The 23,067-nt window shown below is 36.1% G+C and overlaps 6 protein-coding genes across 17 annotated transcripts; 2 read left to right on the top strand and 4 right to left on the bottom strand.

The window, feature by feature from the left end:
* Window positions 1-495: 495 nt before the first annotated feature.
* LOC104782839 (CMP-sialic acid transporter 2) lies at window positions 496-5,966 on the top strand. Of its 4 annotated transcripts, none has more exons than XM_010507883.3 (15): window positions 496-1,153; window positions 1,431-1,640; window positions 1,795-1,911; window positions 2,224-2,280; window positions 2,576-2,653; window positions 3,261-3,365; window positions 3,486-3,608; window positions 3,776-3,853; window positions 4,326-4,395; window positions 4,518-4,625; window positions 4,799-4,932; window positions 5,039-5,118; window positions 5,285-5,333; window positions 5,453-5,527; window positions 5,628-5,966. In XM_010507883.3, the coding sequence occupies exons 2-14, from the start codon at window positions 1,485-1,487 to the stop codon at window positions 5,501-5,503; spliced, it is 1,206 nt and encodes a 401-aa protein (XP_010506185.1). In that variant the 5' UTR covers window positions 496-1,153; window positions 1,431-1,484; the 3' UTR covers window positions 5,504-5,527; window positions 5,628-5,966. The 4 variants fall into 4 exon arrangements, with proteins under 4 accessions (XP_010506185.1, XP_010506187.1, XP_087368018.1 ...); XM_010507885.3 differs by having other exon boundaries at window positions 751-1,153; window positions 5,453-5,534; XM_087511892.1 differs by having other exon boundaries at window positions 782-1,153; window positions 2,229-2,280.
* Window positions 5,961-8,109, top strand: LOC104782837 (uncharacterized). Its single transcript, XM_010507882.2, has 6 exons — window positions 5,961-6,796; window positions 7,005-7,060; window positions 7,169-7,278; window positions 7,370-7,529; window positions 7,651-7,743; window positions 7,844-8,109. Exons 1-6 carry the CDS (start codon window positions 6,016-6,018, stop codon window positions 7,988-7,990), a joined length of 1,347 nt encoding a protein of 448 aa, XP_010506184.1. The 5' UTR covers window positions 5,961-6,015; the 3' UTR covers window positions 7,991-8,109.
* Window positions 8,110-8,174: 65 nt separating this feature from the next.
* On the bottom strand, window positions 8,175-11,094 carry LOC104782836 (protein CYTOSOLIC ABA RECEPTOR KINASE 6). The gene is made up of 7 exons (XM_010507881.3): window positions 10,596-11,094; window positions 10,150-10,333; window positions 9,434-9,811; window positions 9,078-9,351; window positions 8,856-8,988; window positions 8,677-8,763; window positions 8,175-8,588 (listed from the first exon to the last, which is right to left on the bottom strand). The coding sequence occupies exons 1-7, from the start codon at window positions 10,626-10,628 to the stop codon at window positions 8,457-8,459; spliced, it is 1,221 nt and encodes a 406-aa protein (XP_010506183.1). The 5' UTR covers window positions 10,629-11,094; the 3' UTR covers window positions 8,175-8,456.
* Window positions 11,095-11,795: 701 nt separating this feature from the next.
* On the bottom strand, window positions 11,796-15,439 carry LOC104782835 (plant UBX domain-containing protein 11). 7 transcript variants are annotated; one of them, XM_010507878.3, is made up of 10 exons: window positions 14,990-15,439; window positions 14,689-14,776; window positions 14,448-14,500; window positions 14,239-14,320; window positions 13,788-13,853; window positions 13,633-13,700; window positions 13,311-13,529; window positions 12,710-13,229; window positions 12,287-12,550; window positions 11,796-12,216 (listed from the first exon to the last, which is right to left on the bottom strand). In XM_010507878.3, exons 2-10 carry the CDS (start codon window positions 14,774-14,776, stop codon window positions 11,975-11,977), a joined length of 1,602 nt encoding a protein of 533 aa, XP_010506180.2. In that variant the 5' UTR covers window positions 14,990-15,439; the 3' UTR covers window positions 11,796-11,974. The 7 variants fall into 7 exon arrangements, with proteins under 7 accessions (XP_010506180.2, XP_010506182.2, XP_087368017.1 ...); XM_010507880.3 differs by having other exon boundaries at window positions 12,302-12,550; window positions 14,990-15,216; XM_087511891.1 differs by having other exon boundaries at window positions 12,302-12,550; window positions 14,239-14,325; window positions 14,990-15,080.
* Window positions 15,440-16,011: 572 nt separating this feature from the next.
* Window positions 16,012-20,005, bottom strand: LOC104782833 (putative methyltransferase PMT19). Of its 3 annotated transcripts, XM_087511100.1 has the most exons (8): window positions 19,871-20,005; window positions 19,099-19,778; window positions 18,771-18,981; window positions 18,363-18,660; window positions 17,898-18,278; window positions 17,752-17,829; window positions 16,958-17,010; window positions 16,012-16,587 (listed from the first exon to the last, which is right to left on the bottom strand). In XM_087511100.1, exons 2-8 carry the CDS (start codon window positions 19,753-19,755, stop codon window positions 16,427-16,429), a joined length of 1,839 nt encoding a protein of 612 aa, XP_087367226.1. In that variant the 5' UTR covers window positions 19,756-19,778; window positions 19,871-20,005; the 3' UTR covers window positions 16,012-16,426. The 3 variants fall into 3 exon arrangements, with proteins under 3 accessions (XP_087367226.1, XP_087367225.1, XP_010506178.2); XM_087511099.1 differs by lacking the exon at window positions 19,871-20,005 and having other exon boundaries at window positions 19,099-19,856; XM_010507876.3 differs by lacking the exons at window positions 16,012-16,587; window positions 19,871-20,005 and having other exon boundaries at window positions 16,702-17,010; window positions 19,099-19,855.
* LOC104782834 (ribonuclease MRP protein subunit POP4) lies at window positions 19,943-22,221 on the bottom strand. Its single transcript, XM_010507877.2, has 8 exons — window positions 22,089-22,221; window positions 21,487-21,735; window positions 21,319-21,398; window positions 20,973-21,235; window positions 20,823-20,891; window positions 20,647-20,705; window positions 20,362-20,463; window positions 19,943-20,265 (listed from the first exon to the last, which is right to left on the bottom strand). The coding sequence occupies exons 2-8, from the start codon at window positions 21,683-21,685 to the stop codon at window positions 20,162-20,164; spliced, it is 876 nt and encodes a 291-aa protein (XP_010506179.1). The 5' UTR covers window positions 21,686-21,735; window positions 22,089-22,221; the 3' UTR covers window positions 19,943-20,161.
* Window positions 22,222-23,067: the final 846 nt, after the last annotated feature.

The raw sequence follows: 23,067 nt of genomic DNA, 5'->3' as shown, positions 1-23,067 counted from the left end.
ACAATAACAAAAAAAAAAGAAAACATCAATTTACAACATTATACGGATCATCTATAAAGTGTGAAGAGTTCTTCGTGTATTTGTTCTTATAATGTTTGTAACTTGTGAGCAACTACAAGTCTACACGGAAGTGCATGCATATTGTGTGTGGTATGTATCTTGTTTTAAGGAGAGAAATATACTGGATCATGCCGCAGAATATGTCAACACGTACATTTCAAGGGTCATGTGAATTAGTTAGTTCATGGTCCAAGTATTCAAATTCAGACCAATCTCATTAGATTCTACAAAATTTAGCTTGAAATAGAATGCTAGTTAAGTACTCCATATTCGTATTCTAATAAGAAAAACGAATGCCTAATCAATCTGCAAGTCCTCAATTAATTAGGACATCCTATAATTAGATATTTCCTACAACAACAACTAAAATCAAGTTCGTGTGTGTACGTTAAAGTGAGTATATAAAAAAAAAACAAGAAGTAAACGAAGTTGCATACTACTAGTAGAGACAGAAACAAAACACAAGTCCAAAGCGAAAGAAACATTCGACCAAACAAAAGCGAAAACTTGTATACAAATACAAATACAAATACAAATTCCCCTCTCCAATCACCCGCAGTACACGTCAGCCTCACCGAAGGCTTCATTACCACTCAATACTAAAATCTTATTGGTCTGTCACAATCCGCATGTGTCAGTGCTAGATTGAGACACACATATTATTTATTTTTGTTATATATATTTTTATTTATTTATGGGATGTTTTATGTTTTGTTTATTTATTTCCATACAAAAAGAGAAACGCAAAATAAAACGGTGTTGTGAAATCAAAGCAAAAAAAAAAAAAAAAAAACACATTACAAAGGGGAAGGGAAGGGTCGTGCGTGCGTGAGAGAGAACAAGAGCGAGCGCACTTCAATCGACCGACGCATTCATATTTCATCAATCTTCTTCTTCCTCATCTCTCTCTTTCTCTCTCTTTTTCATATTCAGCTCGAGGAGAGTTCTGGGATCCTGTTAAATTTATGTAATTTAGATCTCACATAGACGAGCAGGGGTTGAGGTTAGACAGAGAGTAATCGTCTGGATCTTAAGCGGGAAGAGGTTTTGCTTTTGGAATGCGTTGTTGGTCTCATCTTATAGTTTGATTGAGGTTTGTCTCATCGATCTGGTTCCTTATTTATTATTTTTTTCCCGTAGCAAATAAAAGTTTTGGTTTTTACAATGCTTGATTCAGCTCTTAGTTTACATTCTTTGTTTATTTTTATGTTCTGTGGTTTTAAGATCTACTTTTCACTTATTGAATTGTGGGTTTTATGGCTATAGAGATCTGATCTCAGTTAAGTTGATGATGATAGATTTTGTTTCAAAGGTGTTTCCTTTTTTTATTGATTGCTTCTGTTTTTTGTTTTGTTTTGTCTGTTATGCAGGTTTTAGCTCAGTCTAGAATTCGTTAGGTTTGGGAAAGGCCTACACAGAACGGGATGGCTGAGTGCAGCGTATGTCGTTCAAGGTTGGCTTCTCCCAGTAGCAGAGCTATATCAAGGGCTTATGATAAACACAAGATTAGAGTCTCTTCTAAACAAAAAGCCCTCAATGTCCTTTTGGTAGTCGGTGACTGCATGCTAGTTGGTCTACAGGTAATATTATTGTCTTCCAACGACTTGTCTTAAACATTAGCGATTTCATTATTACTATTACGATGCATCTGTGATTACTTGTTGTTGCAGTAGGTTGTTGTTGTCATGCTTTCTTAAAAGTTTACCTTTTTTTTTTTTCCTTATGTCCTTGCAGCCTGTCTTAGTGTATATGTGTAAAGTGGATGGAAAGTTCAACTTTAGTCCGATTAGCGTCAACTTCTTGACAGAAATCGCAAAAGTTATTTTTGCCATTGTCATGCTATTATTCCAGGTACGTTTCTGAATTGACTTCAGTTCTTGCCAAATACCAGTTTTGTTTGTGGGCCGTTTTAGTTTCTTTCTTGCATTTAAACCTACTTGGTAGATGTTTGTTCTGCACTAGAATATGAAACCAATTGCTAAGGTTGTTGAAGAGGGGTAAAGTCATATTCCGTTTCATTATGATGGGCGTGCTGAGGTTGATTAAGTAGTAATGGAATGAGATGGGCTCCCATTCATTTTTGTGCTAATAGACAGCTTCTTGGTTTTCCGTCAAAAATTGGCCGCCCTTTTAATACTCAATTTTTGTATGGTAATATTTTAGGCCAGGCACCAAAAAGTTGGAGAGAAGCCTCTACTATCTCTTTCTACGTTTGTCCAGGTACATCATCTTGGCAATTAAGCTATTTGGAAGTACCACGATTGTGACAGTCTCATATTAAGATCTAGTTTCTTAAATTCATAATGTCTAATGAAAGTGGTATATGTTATACATATGGTTTTCAAAGCATGATTTTTGAAATGTATGTGTTATGTTACCACTAGATCCATCATCCATCTAATACTATAATTTTTCCTACATTAGTTCCTGCTATTAAACTCTAAATAACTCTTGAAAAATTATTTTTATACTAGTTATAGTGCAAGTTGTAGTAACTCGATCCTTTATTTCGCAGGCAGCTCGGAACAATGTGCTTCTCGCTGTTCCAGCAGGGCTGTATGCCATTAATAACTACCTTAAGTTCACAATGCAGGTACATGTGCTTCTTAATTTTCATTTTGTGCATCCTTTGGTAATTAAGCTGCGAAAATTCAATTTCTTAGTTGCTTTGAGTTTTATTGTAAAAAGGGATTTAGCTTTCTGAAGACAATATATCATTTGATATTTTGACACTATAAGAACTTAGCAATGGTTTTGGAATGTCAGGAAGCCTAATATGGTTGTGTAACATAGTTCAGATGAGGTTTCTGTTAGAATCTTTGGTTTATTGCTCCTCGAGAATATACTCAATTTGATCAAATTTGTTGATCCTTGATTTTGTTACTTAACATCTCTCCTTGTAGATACTACTTGTCCCTAAGAATATTATTATACTATCATTCCTAAGTAGATGTTATCTCCCCCCTCTGTTTTTCCTTATCGCGATCTTCCCAAGTTCAGCTTAGCATTCTGCAATATGACATCCTGCCTTTTGGTGAATAATGTTTGAGCTTGCTGTGAAAGTTGCACCGAAAAATTGCTTATAAGATAGTTCCATTATGCTCTGCTGTTGTATATATCTAGCCTTCTTGGCTAATATTTGGCTATCTTTCTTTCTATTATTTAGTTTCACACAACGATTCACTTTTCTGCTGTGCCAGCTATATTTCAATCCTGCTACTGTGAAGATGCTCAGCAATCTAAAGGTTCTGGTAATTGCTGTACTACTGAAGATGATAATGAAGCGACGGTTTTCCATCATACAGGTCAGGTTCAATTATTCTTGGTTACTGTTTGTGTAATTTTCTTAGTATTAGACATATTCTATTTGACCTTCCTTGCCTCCAACTCAATGGGATTTACTTTCTTATTTTTTTTCGTTGTAGTGGGAAGCACTTGCGCTCTTGCTGATAGGGATTAGTGTAAATCAGCTGCGTTCTCTTCCTGAAGGTGCTACTACTGTGGCTGTTCCAATTGCTACGGGTGCATACATATGCACCTTTATCTTTGTAAGTTACATTTCTTGGCTCTTATATATCCTTCCCTTGGAAGTTAGTATGGAAGTGATTTCGTGCACATAGTCTTTTGTAAGTAATGCACTTGCTAACTTGTTGTTGCTGCATCAAAACAAAGTTGTAATTCGTGCTAGACGCTTATTCAGCACTTCATCATGCAGGTTACTATCCCATCTTTGGCATCCGTCTACAACGAGTATGCTCTAAAGAGCCAGTACGACACAAGCATTTATCTTCAGGTTAGCTAATCTTGATACACATTTTTTTATTCCTTATAGCATCAGAAAAATGAAAGGCTTGTAGTGACATTAAAAGCCTCATTGTAGCTGTTGCTTGTAACTGTTAGTTAATGGTGTTAATTCCTTTGAATTGTTAAATTTGTGAGCCATATCACTGGAAAATGCAAGACCATCGATCCCAGTAGCAGTTTCTATGATAAAAACAGAACTCTTGGCCTGGGTTGTTGAACTCTCTTTTCAGTTCTCTGGTCGAGTTGGTTGTGTTAACTAACGCTGTGGTCAGTTACCGTCTAGATCAGAACTTTTGGCTTGTGTTGTTGAACTTTCTCTGTTCTTTGGTCTAGTCAGCTCTCTTAGCGATGTTGTTGAATTAGTCCTGTTCTTTACTCTAGTCAATTTATAAGATGTTGATCATCTCCTGCGTTCTGAATGTTTCTGTTCTGAATGTAAAACTTTAATTTCCCTGGTGCAGAACATATTTCTCTATGGTTATGGTGCGATATTCAACTTCCTGGGAATACTAGGAACTGTTATATATAAAGGTATGGGTGTTTTTAATACGGCCGAGAAGAACATGATATATATTCAAAGCAAATTGAATGCCATAAAAGCTTCTTAAATCCTGTTAGATGCAGTGCTAACGATGTTGCCATGGTGTCGACAGGTCCTGGCAGTTTTGACATCCTACAAGGACATTCTCGAGCTACTATGTTTCTGATAGTAAACAACGCAGCACAAGGGATTCTATCCTCCTTTTTCTTCAAATATGCAGGTAAAAGTAACAACAGTTAGTAGTTACATTCAATTAATTTAGGATTAGATCTGAATATGGAAGTTCAATATTTGAAAAATTCGAAATTTGCTATATATGTTTGGAAAATAAAAACCTCTCAGTAATATTGTTTTCATGGATATTAAGTTGTCGTCATCTCTGTATCTTCTCAGATACAATCTTGAAGAAATATTCATCCACGGTTGCCACAATATTTACTGGGATAGCATCAGCAGCACTCTTCGGACATGTGTTAACCATGAATTTCCTTCTGGGGATTTCTATAGTTTTCATTTCAATGCATCAGGTAATCCAACTGTTCATAGGTGTATCAATTAACAATACTTAAAGGAGCCTCTAAGAGGCTGCCTCCTTTTCATCTCTAATGTTGTTCTGCCTCATATTTTATACAGTTCTTTTCACCCCTTTCAAAAGCTAAAGATGAGCAACAAACCGGAAACCTAGAATTAGTTAAGGAAAAGGATGGCCATGGGTGAGTGTTTTCATTGATCATTATATTTTCTATAAAACCTTGTCATTGTTAGATGCAATATTTGCTCTTGTACATTGTTCTTTTTTTTTCTGAAAAAAGTGTGTGAGATTCATATGCCTGGATTTGCACCATCTAACTTATTTTCTTCTTCTGTTATTTCCTTCAGGGATAAAGAGTCATCATTCATCAACATGGCAGCGGGAGCAAATGAAGAGGTGAAGAACACACACACATTCCCAACCCATCTTCAAGTGAAATTTAGTTCTTGTAATTAATTTTATGAAATAAGCTAATCAATCATGTGTTTTGTCGTCTTTCTTCTCTGTTAATGCAGGCTAGTCACCGAGTTGAATCAGAAGACCGAGAGCCACTTCTTCCCAGATAAAAACATCTCCGCGTAAATCTCCGCGTAAGAAGTACAACCTCATCATACTATCAAATCTAAGATTAGACATTCAGGAACCTACCATGTATGTTTAGACTCAAAATGCATTTTTTACTTGTTGCAGGATTTTTGTTACGAAGAATTCTTTTGGCCAAGATTATTTAAGAGATCAGGGGATTTCGTTGGTATACTACTAGTAGCCGGATTCAGCGCAATAAACTACTTCCGTGAGGTTGAGTCCTTTCGCCGTGCTGCAATTCACCTCCAAAGAGTTAGTTAAGTTCGTTAAGCAACATCTGTATTCTTTCTTCAGATAGAACAATACAAACATCGTTATATGTATTTTTAAAAATCTATGCTTTTTTGCTCTCTATAAATATAAATCACTTAAAAAAAAAGTTTAAAAGACTCTGAGTAACATAAAGAGATTAGTCCGAACCGGGAATAACCGGAGCTCTTCAACTAACTCTATTCTCTCACAGTCCACAAGCGAACATCATCACACAACAACAATGAACATGACTTCGTGTTCTTCTTCTTCTTCTTCTTCTTCTTCTTCTTCTTCTGCTTCTTCTCTCCCACGACTCTGCGGCACCAAATCCCAAACCTACAAGTCTCCTCTTTTATCCTTCTCCACTCCAAAACGCCGTCGTTCTCGTCCTCGCCGGAACCGTAAATCCTATGGCTCATCTTACGACCACAGCGACGGCAATCTTCTCACACTCACCACCTCGTCTCCCGCCGGAAACGAAGACCAAAGCCTCAGTTTAACCCTAGACGTTCACCGGATTTCAAAACTAGCTAATTCCAGATTCCAATTGTTACTCGATTCAAGCAAAGACGCGTTCTCCGACTTGCAAACACTAATCGCGCTCGACGATAACCGGAGAGTCGTCGTTTCCTGCAAGAAATCAACTATGCAGTTCGTCGGCGGTGTGGTTGTGCTTGGACTCGTGTTCGGTATTGCAATTAGGGTTCTTTTGAAATTAGGATCAGTCTTAAAGGGTAATTTCCAAAGTAACCCCAAATTAGTTGTTAGGAGAGATAGGAGTCTTGGTGGGAAGGAAGTGGTTGTCTCTGTTGATAGCATTCGTTCATCTTCAAGAGCTTCGAATAGCTCAATAGCTTCTGATCATCAAGTTTCTCCAAGTAACTCTATACTTAGAAGAAATCACCAGCTTAAGTCTCAGAATAATTTGCCGAAATGGTGGCCTGCTTCATTGCCTAGTAGCCATAACTTGGATGTGGTGGACAAAGAAGAGTATCAAAGAGAAGCCAACAGAATCGTTCGAGGTCTGCTTCTAAACTCCATGCTAAAGTCCTCATTTTTGTTTGCTTTATGTTGCTCTTCCAAGCTTTTAGCTTATAGACGTTTCGTTTGCTTGGTTACATGTTAGAGAGTCTAAAAGCTGAAAGATTTCATTTTTACAACTTGGTATTGGTATTACTAATACGTTCATGGTTTCATCACACGAATGTAACTTACTTGTTTGGCTTCCAGGAATCGAGGATAACAGAACCAGCGGTAGGGACATCACAGATAATGATATCATTCAAGTTAGTATTTTGTTTTCTTTCTTCTTTCCAGTTGATTGTGTGACTATCTTGAATGGATTCGAATTAACTGGACTACTCTCTTTGTCGTTGCTATGAAATTATACTCAGCTGCGTAGAGTATGTAGAATTTCTGGAGTACAAATCTCGTTTGAGCCAACAAATACCCGAGATTCCTTTTACCGAACATCTATTGATTTTGTCCTGAATGCTTGCAGCAGGTTTGTTTTTGTTGACCTATTACTTTATTAAGTAGATTTTACTCGTTTGTCCCTTGTTATGGTTCTGAACTTGTTTGGTAACTCTCTGTAGAGCTCCTTGGGAGTCTTCTTCTGTTGAGATTTGTAGTGAAGATGCTCGAGAGTTCATTGCTGGGCTCTCTGAAAACATTGGACTTGCAAAGATAGATGCTGCTAGAATGGTTTCTGCAGCCGTTGCTGCACGCACACGTTCGTGGTTTCTACAAGCTTGGGTCACTTTCTATCCTTTTTCTAGTGTAGATAGCAGTATTGCTTATTTTTTTTTCTCCAAATCTTGACATGAATCTGAGATAAACGAATGCATCATTCTCAGAAAATCTCATTTTACTGCAGGCTTTGGAGATACAAGGTAAACATTCTGAATCGGTGGCTGAACTATCAAAAATATGCCTCATTCATCGCATATTTCCACCCAACGAGTACTCTGTATGTGCTTTTTGTTTCTTTGCAAGTTCAAAGATTTATTCATCATTCACTCTCTTCTTATGTTTTCACAAAACTGCATTTATTGTTTTTTGACCCTCAGGCTGAAATGGAAATGGTTGCAAGAGGCTTAGAGAAACTCATGAAGCTTGAAGAGCGACAGTCTCTACTGAAAACGTTTGTTGGAATGTGTTGCAGTGAAGACAGTCAAAGAAGTGCAGCTGAGGCTCTGGGTTTGGTGCACTGGTAATAGACAATCATTGATTTGACGCCAATTTTTCAACTTCTAGTGACAGACAAGCATTTAAAACTCTCTGTCATACTAAACTTAACAAAAATATTTTTTAAGTAATTGAATAGTTCACAAAATATTCTTAGTCTAGTGTCTGAGTGACTCCTTAACACTATAATATCATAAGTGAAAACATAGGTTGTTATATAAATTGATGTATATTGAAGCGCTATTTGCCTAAGAAGGATAAAGTATGAGCTCATATATTAAAAAGAACAAACAAAATTTAGTAGACTTCATAGAGAGAATCAACCCATAAAAGAACAGTTAACACTTAACACAAACATGGACTCGAATTCCAATTCCTACTCACCATCTCTCCGTAATAACCCATTTGCATTCCAGTTGTAAATAGAAAGAATAAAGTAAAGAAAAAACCTTGAAACCATGAGTTAATCAATATGCAAAGAACCACAAAGAAGAATCAAGCTTGTGTTGGAGGAGCAGCAGCTGTTACTGAAGACCTCAAGAGCGGTTGAAGAGCTTTTACTACAATGCTCATGTTTGGCCTAAACTCTGCTTCGTATTGCACACACAACGCTGCAACCGCCGCAAGCTGCGTTTACCATCAAAACACACATTTTAGCTTTAAGTAGTGTTCACTGGATTTATATAAATGGTTAGGAAGTTTCTATTTTTTAAACCTTTGCAACTGCTTTAGGAGGATACTCTCCTTTGAGTTTTGGATCAACACATTGCTTCACTTTGTCTTCACTTAGCCTTGGAGTAGCCTGAACAGTTTATTTGCAGAGAAAGTTGTAAATAAACCAACAAGTCAGTAATCTCAGAAGCAAAGGTTCAGTCAGATCAGTAAGTTAATTACCCAAGTGACAAGACTTTGTTGACCACGAGGCATTGTATGATCAACCGGCTTTCTCCCGGTAAGAAGCTCCAAAAGCACAACCCCAAAACTGTAAACATCACTCTTCTGTGTCAATTGTCCTGTCATAGCGTATCTGCAAACCCAAAAATGTGTAAATTTACATTCTTTCAGTTGTTAAGAATCATCAAGAAGTTTCGAGTCTTGGATGTTGAAGCATATTACTCTGGTGCATGATAACCAAATGTTCCCAACACTCTAGTGGAATGAAGACGAGCAGCCATATCAGGAGCTTGATTAGAAAGATTAAAATCAGCAATCTTGGCTTTGAAATCTTCGAAAAGAAGCACATTGCTAGATCGAATGTCTCTGTGTATAACGGCAGGTTGAACTTTCTCGTGTAAGTATTCTAATCCTTTAGCTGCATCAACTGCAACTCGGACTCGTTGCATCCACTCAAGTGTTGGACCAGGTTGTGCTCCTTGCACTCCCTTTCTCCCTGTGTAACAAGAAGTTTATCTCCAGATATGATCAGTGTCCATCCAGGTTATAATTGATGTTTAAGAAGAAAGCTTTCATACCATGTAAGATGTCGTGCAAGGATCCCATTGTGGCAAACTCATACGCAAGGACACGAAGGTTTCCTTCGACACAATAGCCAAGAAGCTGAACAAAGTTGTCATTCTTCAGCCTCGAAACCTTGGAGACCTGAGTCAAGAACTCGACATTTGTTTCGGGTTCAGATGCATTATCAAGCTTTTTCACCGCCATGGCATTCCCATCATTCGAACTCGCGTAGTACACTCTTCCATAGGATCCTTCACCAATCAATGCCTTTGATCCGAAATTCTCAGTCTTTTCTTTTAGCTCAGCCAATGACATCGCGGGCACATCGATTGGAGGAGGCTCTTTCAAGACAGGAGGCTTCACAGGAGCCGGTGTTTTCTTGTTGTTACGTCCTACACAAGCAAAGAATATTGAAATCAAGTTTATATACTACACATTTTCTTAAATTTGGACTAAGAACATGAGCAGCGATGATCACTATGATACTCATTTATTACTAAAGTAAGAAATATTTAGAGACATAACATCAAAAACATCTTTTTTAATACAAAGCTTGCCAACAAACAAAGGAAGGAACAAATCACCAAAAGCTACTTAACCTCTGGACAAGCAAAAGATACGCAACATATACATGGACCAAAAGCTTCAAGGGAATGTATCTAAAAGAGGGACAAGAATCTAATTTGATGAGTTTCTTGAATCACAAGTTAGTTGAACAAAAGAGCAATACCGTAATCCTGGTGGAGAGTAGGAGGGGTTCTTAAACGGTTATGTTCTGATGAAGGGTGAGATTCTTGAACACGACAAGAACAGCACAACCACCTACGCATCTTCCCTCTCTTGCCTATATCAAGATCGTCTACAGCTCTCGGTTTATCCAATCGAACAAAGTTGCTTTGTGTACGATCATTTGCCTGAAAAGTTCATCAAAATACATCGATGAGCTGATCTAACGATGTTGCATGAAAACAGAGGACTCTCTCTGCCTTCCTAATAAAAACATATGTCTGAAATTGTTGCAGAAAAATAAAGGCAAATTACGTTTGTGTTAATAATACATTTGTAGAAACACAATTCTGTAAAAACATGTGGATTTTTGATGCGCATTGATCTTGATTAACCTAAAAATAAGGTGACATATGTATTAATAATAATCAAATTGCGTATAATGCTTACCACTTGACCACGACGATGAAAATCACGATCCATCAGAAATCAAGATGCAATGAAGAAACAAACGATCAACGAGAAATAAACCAGAGAGAGACGAATCGAAAAGAAAAGTTTTGGTAGACAAACAAGAGGCAGAGACGAAAGGAGGGTTGCGCTCGTGGAGAAGTTTAAGAAGAATGAAGAAGAAATTGGAATCCCAAATAACTACGTGAAAAAAAAAGAGACGAAAGATAAAAAAGAAAGGAAAAGAAACAGCTAAGAAAAGAAAGAAAACGTCAAAAAGAAGCGACAGAGAGGCGTTGTGATCAAGAATAGAACATACATCCCATATTTGGTCAATTTATTATATCTGATGACAAAACACAAAAAGAAGAATTATCTTCAAAGTCTCTCTCTCTCTCTCTACGTAATATATTGCGTATATATATGTTCCTAGGATTTGTTTATTGTTCTGTTTTGGACAGAGACAGACGTGGGGAAATGATTTTCTTCGAGAGAAGACAGAAGAGCAACGCAGCGGCTAAGGATATATTATCTTCGTGCGCGGGTTACGTTTTAAACTATTTACAAGAAAATAAATTTATAAGATCTCCAAGTATTGTCTGTCAGTGCTCATGTACGTGAGTCAAACCAACGAAGAAGACCACGATCATGACCAATCATGTCTAGTCTTTTCCTAATGAAACTACAATTCTCGCCGTGACTAATCTCTACTACTAAATCGCCACATTCATCATCCATATATATATAGAGTAATACAGACGCTCTCTCTAGCTCACCCTTTTTGATATTAAATTTTTTGTGATCAAATGAATTAATGACTTTGTAAACCGTAACAGGTTAAAAGTAACCGTTGTAGTTTTGTGGGAGAGCCCAATTGTATACAAATCAAACCCATCGAAAGAAAAAGGAAACCAAACCAAAACCTAAATTTCCTTCTTTGTTCTTTTGAAAAAACTCGTAACCTTATTTTTGCTTATATGTAGGTTTGAAACCAGAATGCTATGTATTCTCCTTCTTCGAGAAACCAAAACCCATAGGTTCGGTTTCCGAGGGCAAATGCATTCAGCAAGCTAAGCAAAGTTGTGAAGAGTTGTTGGTGTTCACAACTACTAGTACTAGACATCACTTTGTACTAGACTTAAATGATAGATGTAGTAAGATAGGGAGCAGCTCATAAAGAGATGAGCTGAATAGTAAGAATAGAGAAACTGCTTCTTTCTTTTGTGTAGGATGTACTGACAAAACCGAAACATCAGGAAACTATTTGTAGCTGGGTCTCTTATCGGAACATATAAAATGTGCAAAAGAGTAAACCGGAAATATTAAGTCAGAGCTGTTTATGTATCTATAGATTGAGACAGATTTCACGTTCTCTCATTTCATCGCCTATCATTATTGTCTCCGCCGCTTCCACCACCGTACTGTGTGGAGTTTCCGTTCCAGAAGGCATTTCCATCACCAAACGAAGCGTCATCTTCATTGTGATTCAGCGTATGGATGTTACTTCCAATCCTCGAAGTGGTGGTTGGTCTCCTGTTCCTAACGTTGCTCCTACCTTCTGATGGATCTTGAAAAGAGGATCCCACTTGCCCCATATTGTTTCTCAGCTCCGTATTTGGTCCTAGAATAATAGAAATCACATTAGCAATTACATGACGTCTTGCATTATAAAGGATTTTTTATAAACTCACCATACTCCCACATACTTGTTTGACGTTCTGGACCAGAGCTTGATACGCTGGGACTGGCAGTACCGCCGCCAAAATATGAAAATGGGTTTGCAAAAGACAGTACTCTTCTAACATAAGCAAAGTAACCGCCACTGTTAGGGTCTGTGTTGTTGTTAGACTCAGAGTACGATGATCCTCTTTGATTAACAGTTGCACTTTTACGCGGAACCACTACAAGTGCTTGTCTATCGAACAAACCCAGCTCGGATAGGGACTTATCCAGATCTGCAGAGATTAAGAGTAATGGAGTTACATATCTACACTAACGCAACCTGAGCAGAAAAAAAAACAAATAGCAGAAAGCATCATCTTCCATCACGAAGCTGGTTTTAAGGTAATCACAAAAATTCTCAATCTATTGGATGCATTGGAGATTTTACATACCTTGGTCACTATACACCTTACGGGGGTACGGAACTGCAAGATCGTACGCACCCAGTCCGGCTGTTTGGTTACTGCTCACGTAGTCCTTGACTATTCTCAGTATACTTGTCACAGAGAACTTTTCTTGAAGGCTGGCACCATCAGGCAATCGAATGTTTAAATGAACATCAGATGATTTTCTCAAAACCTTTCCATCCAATCCTTCATCCTTTGGCTTGACACTCTCTTCTGTACACACAGATTTTACTAAATCTATGTCCCTTTCATTAGCACCTGAACTACTATCAGCTTTGTTCATCACGGTTTCCTGTTTCCTTTTTCTATCGGTAGAAGATGGAACGCTGGATGTATTATCATTTGATCTTGGGGATGCAGAACGAATTAGCTCCTTTTCTTCCTGAACATGCACAGGGGCCTCTGTCGCTCCATGTTCGACATTAGTCTTAGTTCCATCAAGAGAAGATGCTGGCTGATTATTGGTAGTATCACACAAATTACTGGGTTCTGCAGATTCTTTCCCCTGTTTTAAAACAAGGCTGCACCATGTAAGTACAACATCAAACTAAAGTAATGTGGAAATGGTTTAAGCTCCAGGGACAACCTTAACTGCAGCTGTGCTATCTTTGTTTTCTTTTGTTGACGCAGATGTCACCGTTGACTTTGTCTCTGAGGGTTGAACACTAGAGGCCGTTGATGGACATGCAACTGCTGCATCTAAAGGACCACCTTCAGAAGGCAAGACAGCATTAGAAGTACTGGAGGCAGGTTGCCCTGAGTTCTGTGAGGCCATTGCTGCTGAAAGGATACTTGCAGTTGTTTCCTGAATATGAGAAATGTGCAAGGCTAATGTGAGCAAACATAAGAACCAATCATATGAGAAGAACACACAATACCACAAGTGAGAGGAAGTAGCAATAACGTACCTGGATATGAAGTCCTAACCATGCCTTCTCTAAACTGGATGCAAGGGCTTCACCAGCGATAAATCCTTCTGAAAAATAGAAAGGACGAAACCGCAACATGAGCATGTTTGCTTGACTATGTAATGTGTAAATTAGAAATTTACATACGCTCTTACCATTTTTCCAAACTTGTGTACCACTGAATCCAATAGCCGCTATACAAGGAACAGAAGAATATGGGTCTAGAAAGTAGAAATTGACGTAAGGATTCCTATTCTCTTCAAACTGTTGCCTCAATGAAATCAATATAAACTAAATTGCTTAGTGTGTAGCCCTAGTGTCCTAGATGTATATATCATCTAGAGAGATACATTTATGCACAGCAGAGAAAAATGATGAGAGCTGATTTCACCACAAGATTCCAAACGAATTAGGGTCCCTTCTTCCTAAACTATTTTGTACTCTACCACAGACAGAGGGTCACACTCCTAGAAATCATTACTTCTTCCAGATGGTATAGCAAAATCAACAAGGCAGATTCTACATATGGTCCGTTGACACACAGCGTTTTAGTATACAGTCCAGAGAAACAGCTTTTTGAACTTGTCTCATAAAAAGAAAGGATACAAATTGCGGAGAAGTTAGTGGCGTCAACACTTCCAGCTTGGATATGCAATAAAATACAATACTTGGACAGGGACTCTGCCACCTTTACTAGGAAACATAGGAGGACAATGTTAATGAATGAACAATAGCCTTGTTTGCAATTTCAACAAAACTGAGAATACAAATCATAGAGGAAGAGAATGCGTAAAGTACAAACAAAAGAAACATACCGATGCATCAGTCCAAGTCAATCTGTTCAACTTATCCGACTCTTCATCCTCTCCTAGAATTTAACAAACAGATCAATTTTACTATTAAAGATACAAAATTTCGAGAATTAATTAAGCTCACTATATGATAATGAATCTCTTCAATGTTGAGACTTTTTTTTTATTTGAAGTCAGATTCTTTGATGATCCTAACTCATATTCGAACTCAAAACTAAATCAAAGCAAAAAATTCGAAATTTACCAGAGATGTAAACAACAAAAAGCTTCTTCTGGCCTTTGGATTCAAATATAGCTTCTGGAACTGAACCCTTGAACGTCAGAGTTTCCATCTGTCGATCAAAGAATCCCAAATAAGCAAATTCAAAAGGTTACTCAAATATCAATCAGAAACCTTGAACCCTAAGATTCAGTAAGCGCCCAACCTAATGAAGAGAGGCAATTAGGTTCAAACAACGAATTCCCAACAAAAATTTGAATCTGGATCCGATTAAAACCCAGGAGCCTAATCAAAATCAAAAGGAGCAAGAAACAGAGACACTCACAATTCCTGAACGAACGAAGAAGCTTACGAGTAGATCAGACGCCGTTAACACTCCTTTGAGTCTTCCTTCACAAAGCAGCCGACTAAACGCCACCGTCACAATAACGTCGTTACGACTTTATTATTTAATTTATCTCTGGGTCCATTAACTTATAAAAACATCTACATATTCCTCATAACGTTTTAAATTGTACAATTTAAACCAAAATTAACAAATCTCACAAAATCTTATAGTAATAATGAATTTTTATTTAACTAAATTGTCTACAATTAAGTATAGTTCCATGATCAAAACCACTGTTCTACAATTAGATTTAGTTTTTTCCAAATGACTTAAAAAGTAATTCGATGATATAATTTGTGTGAGCTATTCTCTTCACTCTTTAATTAACCCTTTTTTTCTCACATGTTTTACCGGGCATTTTTTTTTTATGATAGCAAGAGATTTTACGTGAACGATGTAAGAGCTATAAATAGATTTAACAAAAACAAAAGGAAGAAGTTAAATAGAGAAATTGGTGTTTGGTAGGGGGATATTGTGGTAGAAAACAAAACCCAAATATTAAAAGCCTGAAGTTTTGTATGACCTCCACGGATTCACAATTTTTAAATGGTCACGATCATTGTCATCCATATATAGGGTTGAAACCTCGTAGCAGTTAGATCAAATCCGTCAAGTTCGTCGTGTTTTCACTCATCAGCTAGCATTTAGTTGTAACGAGTAGAGCATTTGTCTAATTAGAATACCACTTAAACACTATAATATATTACCAAAAACCAATCTTATGGAACAAGTCAGTTTAGCTCATCACAAAATCGATGATTTCGGTCTTGGTAAACATAATATATATCCTTGGAACAAATTCACCTAGTTAGTAAATTTACTATTATAACTCTCTTTTTTTTTTACCATATATGGATATTAATTAGGTACTATACAAAATTTGGAAGTCATTACTAAACTCACAACATATATTAATCGCAAACTTTTCCAACAAAAAAACAACAACAAAAACTTTTAAAATAACTGTATATACGTAAGAAATGCGCTAAGCATACATTATAATTACATATTTACATCAACATTTGGAGTTTCATACTACGATTATTAAGTATACACACTTAGAAAACACATTCTCTATCGTAGAAAACATATTCTCCATCTAAGGAAATATGTTCGTATAGAGAAGAAAGTGGTCATTGCTTCAAAAGCTGGAAAGCGGAAGTTAACACATCTCTTCGATCTTATTGGTATTATTACTATATTGTGTTATGCTGTACGTCACTTTCATTCAACTAATTTCCACCTATTCTTTTATTTTCTTCCTTTTTTAAAAAAAAAATACAAAACCAAATCGGACCCAACATTACATGCTCAAAATGAATAGCTAACTTGTTGAAATGAATTCATATCAAACTTAATTTACAGTTTGTATACCTAACCCCTAATTTCATCGAAAAAAATCGAACCAAAAGCATATGGAAACCAAATAAAATTTAAAAAAAAATTACCCAAGTGGTGTTCAATCAGCTTTGTGATGACTTTTTCCAATGTCACCAGACTCTTGTTAATGAAGGTACCCTCTTTCCTAGCACTGTCTGCAGGATTGAGACGGACTGCATCAAAAATCTTTTGTCTACTCTCGCAGCAGACAGTATGAGATCTAAAATCATTACGAGTTTATTATTTATTTTTTTCTGGGTCTATTAATATGTAAAAACATCTAATTGTTCATTAACTTTTAAAATTATACAATTTAAACCAAACTTAACAAATCTCACAATTTTATAGTAGTGTAATAATAATACCAAAAGTGTTTTTATTTAACCGAATTGTCTACAATTAGTATAGCTCCATGATCAAAACCACTATTCTCGTCTGTATATATAGTCTCATTCCATCTCATTTGATTGATTATAGCATTCACTTTGATAAGAAGATCAAAACGGTCTTGTATTATAACCGCACCTTCTGGTCTAAGAATCCTTTGCATCTCCAATAGTATATCAACAATGTCACATCTATCATAAGAAACAACAACAAAAGAATCATAATACATTTGATTAAAGTGTACAGTAAAACCTCTATGAATTAATAATGTTATGATCATCACATTTTATTAATTTATAGTAATATTAATTTATCTATTATTAGTTTATAGTTAATATTATTAATTTACATTATTATTAGTTTATAGATAATTTTTAAATTTTTTAAAATTATGAATTGAGACAATTTTAGCTAAATAAGATTAGACATGTTATACATTTTATGGTTTTGAAACTCAATTTTTAATATTTAGAAAATATTATTGACAAGAAATTACAAATACAATAAAAAAATTCACTTATATACATGACATACATAAATTCAATTTATGAATAATAAATCAATTATCGTATTTTAATAGCCTATAAAACAGTTAAAATGAAAATGAAGTATATATAGGAAAAAAACTTAAATTTTTTTTTGCTACTTTTATGAAATGTTAATAAAGTATTTTATATCATTATAGTTTGAAAATACAACATAACAATTGTTTTCTAGATACGACCTTTAGAAAAAAAATCAAAATTTTAAAGCATACATTATTATATCAGCATATAAATTTACATGATCATTAATTTATGGTATTATTGGGACTATATTTTACATAGGAATTTCAAAAAAAATATTATCTTATTGTCTTATCAAATTTATTAATTTATAGTTTATAGATGTTTTATGTATATCAAAGTTTTCAAGTGACCGACGGATCTTACTTGTCTACGTACAAACTGAACACACCATTGGCATGAATCAGATCATATGTTCGAGGGTATGTAGAGAAAGCTTCACACCTGAAAAAATCGAAAAGAAGTATAAGAAGGTCCAGTTAGATAATATATGAACGTTTTGAGTGTTTTACCAGTTCATGTAAGTTCCAATGAGACCCCGATCGTACACAACACCGAGTGTATTTGGTTTAAGATCAAATGGAACCACATTCATAACCCACAATGGATATTTGTTCAAGGCTGCAGCGAAACCACCTAATCCAGCGTTCATATCCATGATGTTTCTGTATTTCCCATTGCTGAGAAACTTTAACTTGGTGTCATAGTACAAAACTCTTCTTTGCCACAGGTTAGTGTCAGCTTTGAAACTGGCAATAGTTGTTCCCTGTATCCACCCTGTTTTAATTTGTTGAGGCACTTGGTTTAGTCTCGCTGGCCAGTTTCTGAGAACGGTCTTGTGTGTGTCGTTGACATCTGGAAGAGGAGTGATGCAAGGCTTCATCTCTTTGTACCTATTGTCACAAAAGATGCAACTGAATCAAGCTTTCAGCTTCTGAAGATGCAGAGGAAATTAGATTTGGAGAAAGTAAGGTCACCATGCAGCATCAGGATCGTTAGAAGAGCAAAATTTAGGAAACTTAAGAGCTTGTAGCCTTTGTCTACACTGCAAATGATTGGAAGGCTTTCTCCATATGACAACCGGGTAACTTTCAGCAATCTTCACCCAACAAAGTCTTCTAAAAATATCATTTAGTTGCTCCATCTGGTTCTGCAACTCCTTGGAATCTCTCTTCTGGTTCTTGGATTTAACCTTTGATGTTACTGGTGGTCCAGACAGCACCCAATATCCATCAGGACGTAGGACACGATCCACCTCCATCAAGTAAAGCCCATCTGGATAAAATGTTCTCTTTTTCAGTATCAGAAGCAGAGTAAACCAAGCAAGGGATCCAAAAGACAGTGAAATAAATCAGATAAACATGTGTATATTAATATACACGCACCATAAGCAGTCCAATTGACAAGGCATCTAGAACAATGGATCATGTCGAAAGACCTCGACGGGTAGGGCAGCTTATAAGTGCTTAGAACACCGAGCATAGCAGGGAGTCCACGTTCTAATGCGAACTGAACTTGAGCCTCGTGTATATCCCTCGGTGCAATGGACATTGTCAAGATGTTATAATTCAACAGAAAGGCTCCAAAACTCGCTACCTGACATTCGGGCACAACAAAACACAAGATGAATCCATAGTAATAGAGAGTACTAATTCTGCAGTATAATATCAAGATTAGTTAAGTTCTGGTGTCTATTCATGTAACTGAACTCACACCACATCCAATATCTAGAACTGTCCTGATGCTTCCAGAAGCCAAAGGCAAAACACTGAGAATCACATCAACATAGTCCTTCACACCACCGGGAAAGGAAGTCCCTCCTCCGGGGAAAACAAAGCGGTCTCGTTCAAGCCTAACCCAGTTTTGAGACTTTTTAAACTCAGCTAGCTTTTTGAATGGAACGTTCTTGAACCAAGCATAGTTTCTACTTTCAGGCCATGGAAAAGGCGTTTTGTAGCCAGAGGGCTTTTGGACCAAACACCTGAACTTCTCTAGAGCTAAGTGAGGACAGTGCCTCTCTCTCCGATAGTGTCTCTCAATGCTGTACTGTCGTGCTGTTGATGGATCGTGGCAGGGCAAGTAGTTGGTGAAGTTTTTGGGACAGGGTGGAAAGTAAGATGATGATGATGATGATGATGTTGATGATGTTGATGGTGGTGGGGATCGGTTTTCTGAAGTTTTTGGAAGGGAGGAGTAATGGGAAATGGAAGGTACTTGAAGCTGGGGAGGATGGTGAGGATCTTGGGGAGAGATGGTGATGGTTCTGATAGTGGTGAGGATGTAATAGAGAGAGAAGAATAAAATTGGAGTAAAGAAGAAGAATAGACGCTTAGGACAGATCTTTGGTAAGTATTGTTGTAATGGATTCATCCTTTTTTTTGTCTCGACTTCTTCTGCAATTAGGGGTTTCAATACTTTCAGAGCCGCTGAGAAAGAGTGAGATAGTGATGTGAAAGTATTATTACTTAAAGTTAAGAAGACAGACTTATCTCGTTTCCTGAACTGGAATCTTCAACTCTACATGTCTTTATTAGTGGCCCCAGATGGATTTCTGAGATTTATAATAAAAATTGGTATTAACAATAATAGACTAATAGTATATTTACAGAGGAGGATTCATACAAAAATCTAAAGATTAAGAAATATATTAATAGGAGGGTACAAAAGGAAAGATCTAAAGCAAAATCTTGTGAGACTAGATGCTTCTCTAGTCATCAATGGTTGTTTTTTTCTACTACACGAGCAGGAGAGAAAAACAAGGAGCTTCATTGTAGCATCAACGTTGAACAATATTGTCTCTTGAAGTAAACTTGTCCCCAAGTAAAGTAATTTTCCAGCAGTCGAGTTGGATGATGAAGACAGAGTGCTTCTTAGGTACAACTGTATCAGATTGATTACAATAACTAAGTTAAGTGTTGAGGCTTGGGAAGATAAAAAACATTTTGACAAATAAATGGTGAAAGAGCTTTAAGATACCTGGAAATTTGTCGTCTCTTGTGATTATTCCAAATGTTTCGGATGTCTCACGCACCATGATGCCTTGCACACCAATGAGTGATGCTATCTTACACTCAGCAACTGTCACAAGTAATACAGGTTCCTGGATTAGTAGGAGGAACAAAGTATGATATGAATATTTCTATTGGACACTTCATGGACTAGGCTTACGGCGTGTTTAAGCGTACAAGAAGCTATATTATGAAAATGAGAGCCGAAAGATCAATCCTAGTATTACAGATTTGTGAAAGAATGTAAGATTACCAAACATGAAAGCACCATGAAGATCGGCTGAGAGAAGAGTTGGGGCTAATTGAATCTTCCTGAAAAATGTAGATTGTCAAAAATGATGACCAAGCTTAATCTTACACCCCTCAGTTTATTTCTTATAACAAGCACATAGTTTGAATTGGTATTTGGTAGTCAGATAAGTAGCTTACCCGGTCACCTTGATGAGTTGTGTCATGTAACTTTCCCACATACCATGCATTGGCTTAAACAAATCAAACCTGCACTCCAAACACAAGTGAACCAGTAAACATTGTAACAGCAAAAAAGAAACTCACTGTAACAGCAAAAAAGAAACTCACTTTTGGAGATCTTTAGGCATATGCAAAGCACCAGACTTCTTGAGTCGCTTCATAGACATACGGCTCTTACAACGTTTTGAATCCTTCAGGGATGCCTTTTTAGAACCAGAGGCTGAAGGACGCGACTGTACAAAATTATCAAGGAGAATATAGTTGTCCAGCTTCACACTTTTAGAACCTTGCAAGTACTTTTGAGCAGAGTCACCACTTCGAAGGAGGTTATGCAAAACCTTGTCTACTATAGTTCCCTTTGCACTAGAAAACTGAATTACAAAAATCACTATAAGCAACCTTATCTCAAATCGTAAGGAAGACGACAGTGGTTTGATCAAGAATCTGAATTTACCTTAACATTGGTTGCCAACAAATTCTCATCGACGGGATGTGACAAGCTTGTATATGCAACATAATCATCCTCCTTCAGATCTACAAAAAAATCAAATGTTCCATCACAATCATTCTTATGAGTTTGTAACTGAACTCCAAATTAAGAGTTTGTAGTGAACAATCAAACCTTTTTTAATTGATGTCTTTGAGGGAGTAGGTAGTGAATCAGCTTGAAGTGGTTGTTTCGAAGGGACTTGTACATCAGAAGATCCCTTCTTGTCTTTCTCATTCTTCTGTTGTTGCTGAGCTTTTGCAACAGCAAGCCTTCTTTCCATCGCTGCCATTGCCCATCTTGCCTGATCATGCACAACCGTCTCTGTACCCATTGCAATCAGATAGTCCCTGTATCTGATTACTGATACGCAAAATTACGCAACTAAACAAGAGAGAAGACGTAACTTAATTAGGATTGTTCAATCTCTAAAAACCTAGAAACAGCAATAGAAACAAAACAGGGAATGAAAGTACAAATCTTGCGGCAAAAATTCATCTACGAAGTTGTATGTTCCATAGAATTAGGAGCTGAAGGATATTGAAACAAGTACTGATCTTTCTTAGTTTTTGGATGTGCATTACTTAATTCAATCAGCCTAATATGTGAAATTTTCACCCGAATTCACTTAATTCAATCCAAAGACTAAGAATCTATAAAGCTCAATTTTGAATACTCAAACTGCAATTAACAAATAGATAAGAATAAGAAACCCACTAAATCAAATAAATGCTTACGAGTCAATGATGCACGGCGAGCTTAAAAGAAGAGAGGAGCTAAACTTTTTTCTCTGGAGAAGTCGGCCGATGTACAGAAACATATTGAAGAATGAAGAAGATAGGAGATGATCACGTGAACCCTAAAAAACTCACGTGACATGGTTTAGTCTTTTTTATATATATGAGATTCAATCTGGTTCGGTCTGATTTTATTACACATCTCAGAAAACATAAAATCTAAAGTTAATACATCAATTAATTCACTCAGTTTTATAATATTTTTCTTATTATTAAAAACAATAATTTAAACTAAAATATAAACCAAAGATGAAATAATAAAAAATACAACCAAAAAGAATATATCAAAGTAAAATATGAATAGAGATTATTAGAAAAAGCTATCATATTAATGGAACAAAAAATTACTTTCAAGAGTTACAATTATTAGGATAAAGAATAGTATGATTTTTTTTTTAAACAAACAAAAAAATTAAAGGTTTTTTTAAATCAAGAGGCTATTCAATTCTTGGTGTTAAATTATAAATCCATGTTATCAATTAAAAGTCAGAGTATATTATTTTCAATTATTATATAATATAATTAATAATATATATATATATATATGTATTTAAAACTTGAGACTATATTTGTTGGTGTTAAATTATAAATTCATGTTACTGATTAAAACCATAAGGATTTGGTGCATATTATTATTTATAATTCTAATTAATATAAATAACTAAAATAGTTTGAGCGATCTATGTTATTTATCATTTTCAAAATTGAAAAATGGTAAAATTTGCTAAACAAAGGTATCTCCAAAAAAAGAAGAAAATATTAATCAAGTGCTCAAAAATTAAAATATTAAGATAAATGTATGAGGTAACTTGAAATAAAACATATTAACGAAAACTTATTATGAACATCACACACATAGACAAAAAAAGTGAAAAATACTAACAAGAAATTTGAGAAAGCTATTTGTAATTAAAAAAAA

Source organism: Camelina sativa, chromosome 4 (genome assembly GCF_030686135.1).
Source record: "Camelina sativa cultivar CO46 ecotype springtype chromosome 4, ASM3068613v1".
Taxonomy (NCBI): Eukaryota; Viridiplantae; Streptophyta; class Magnoliopsida; order Brassicales; family Brassicaceae; genus Camelina; species Camelina sativa.
Note: the sequence above shows the minus strand (reverse complement) of the source record. Positions and strands in the feature narration are given on the sequence as shown.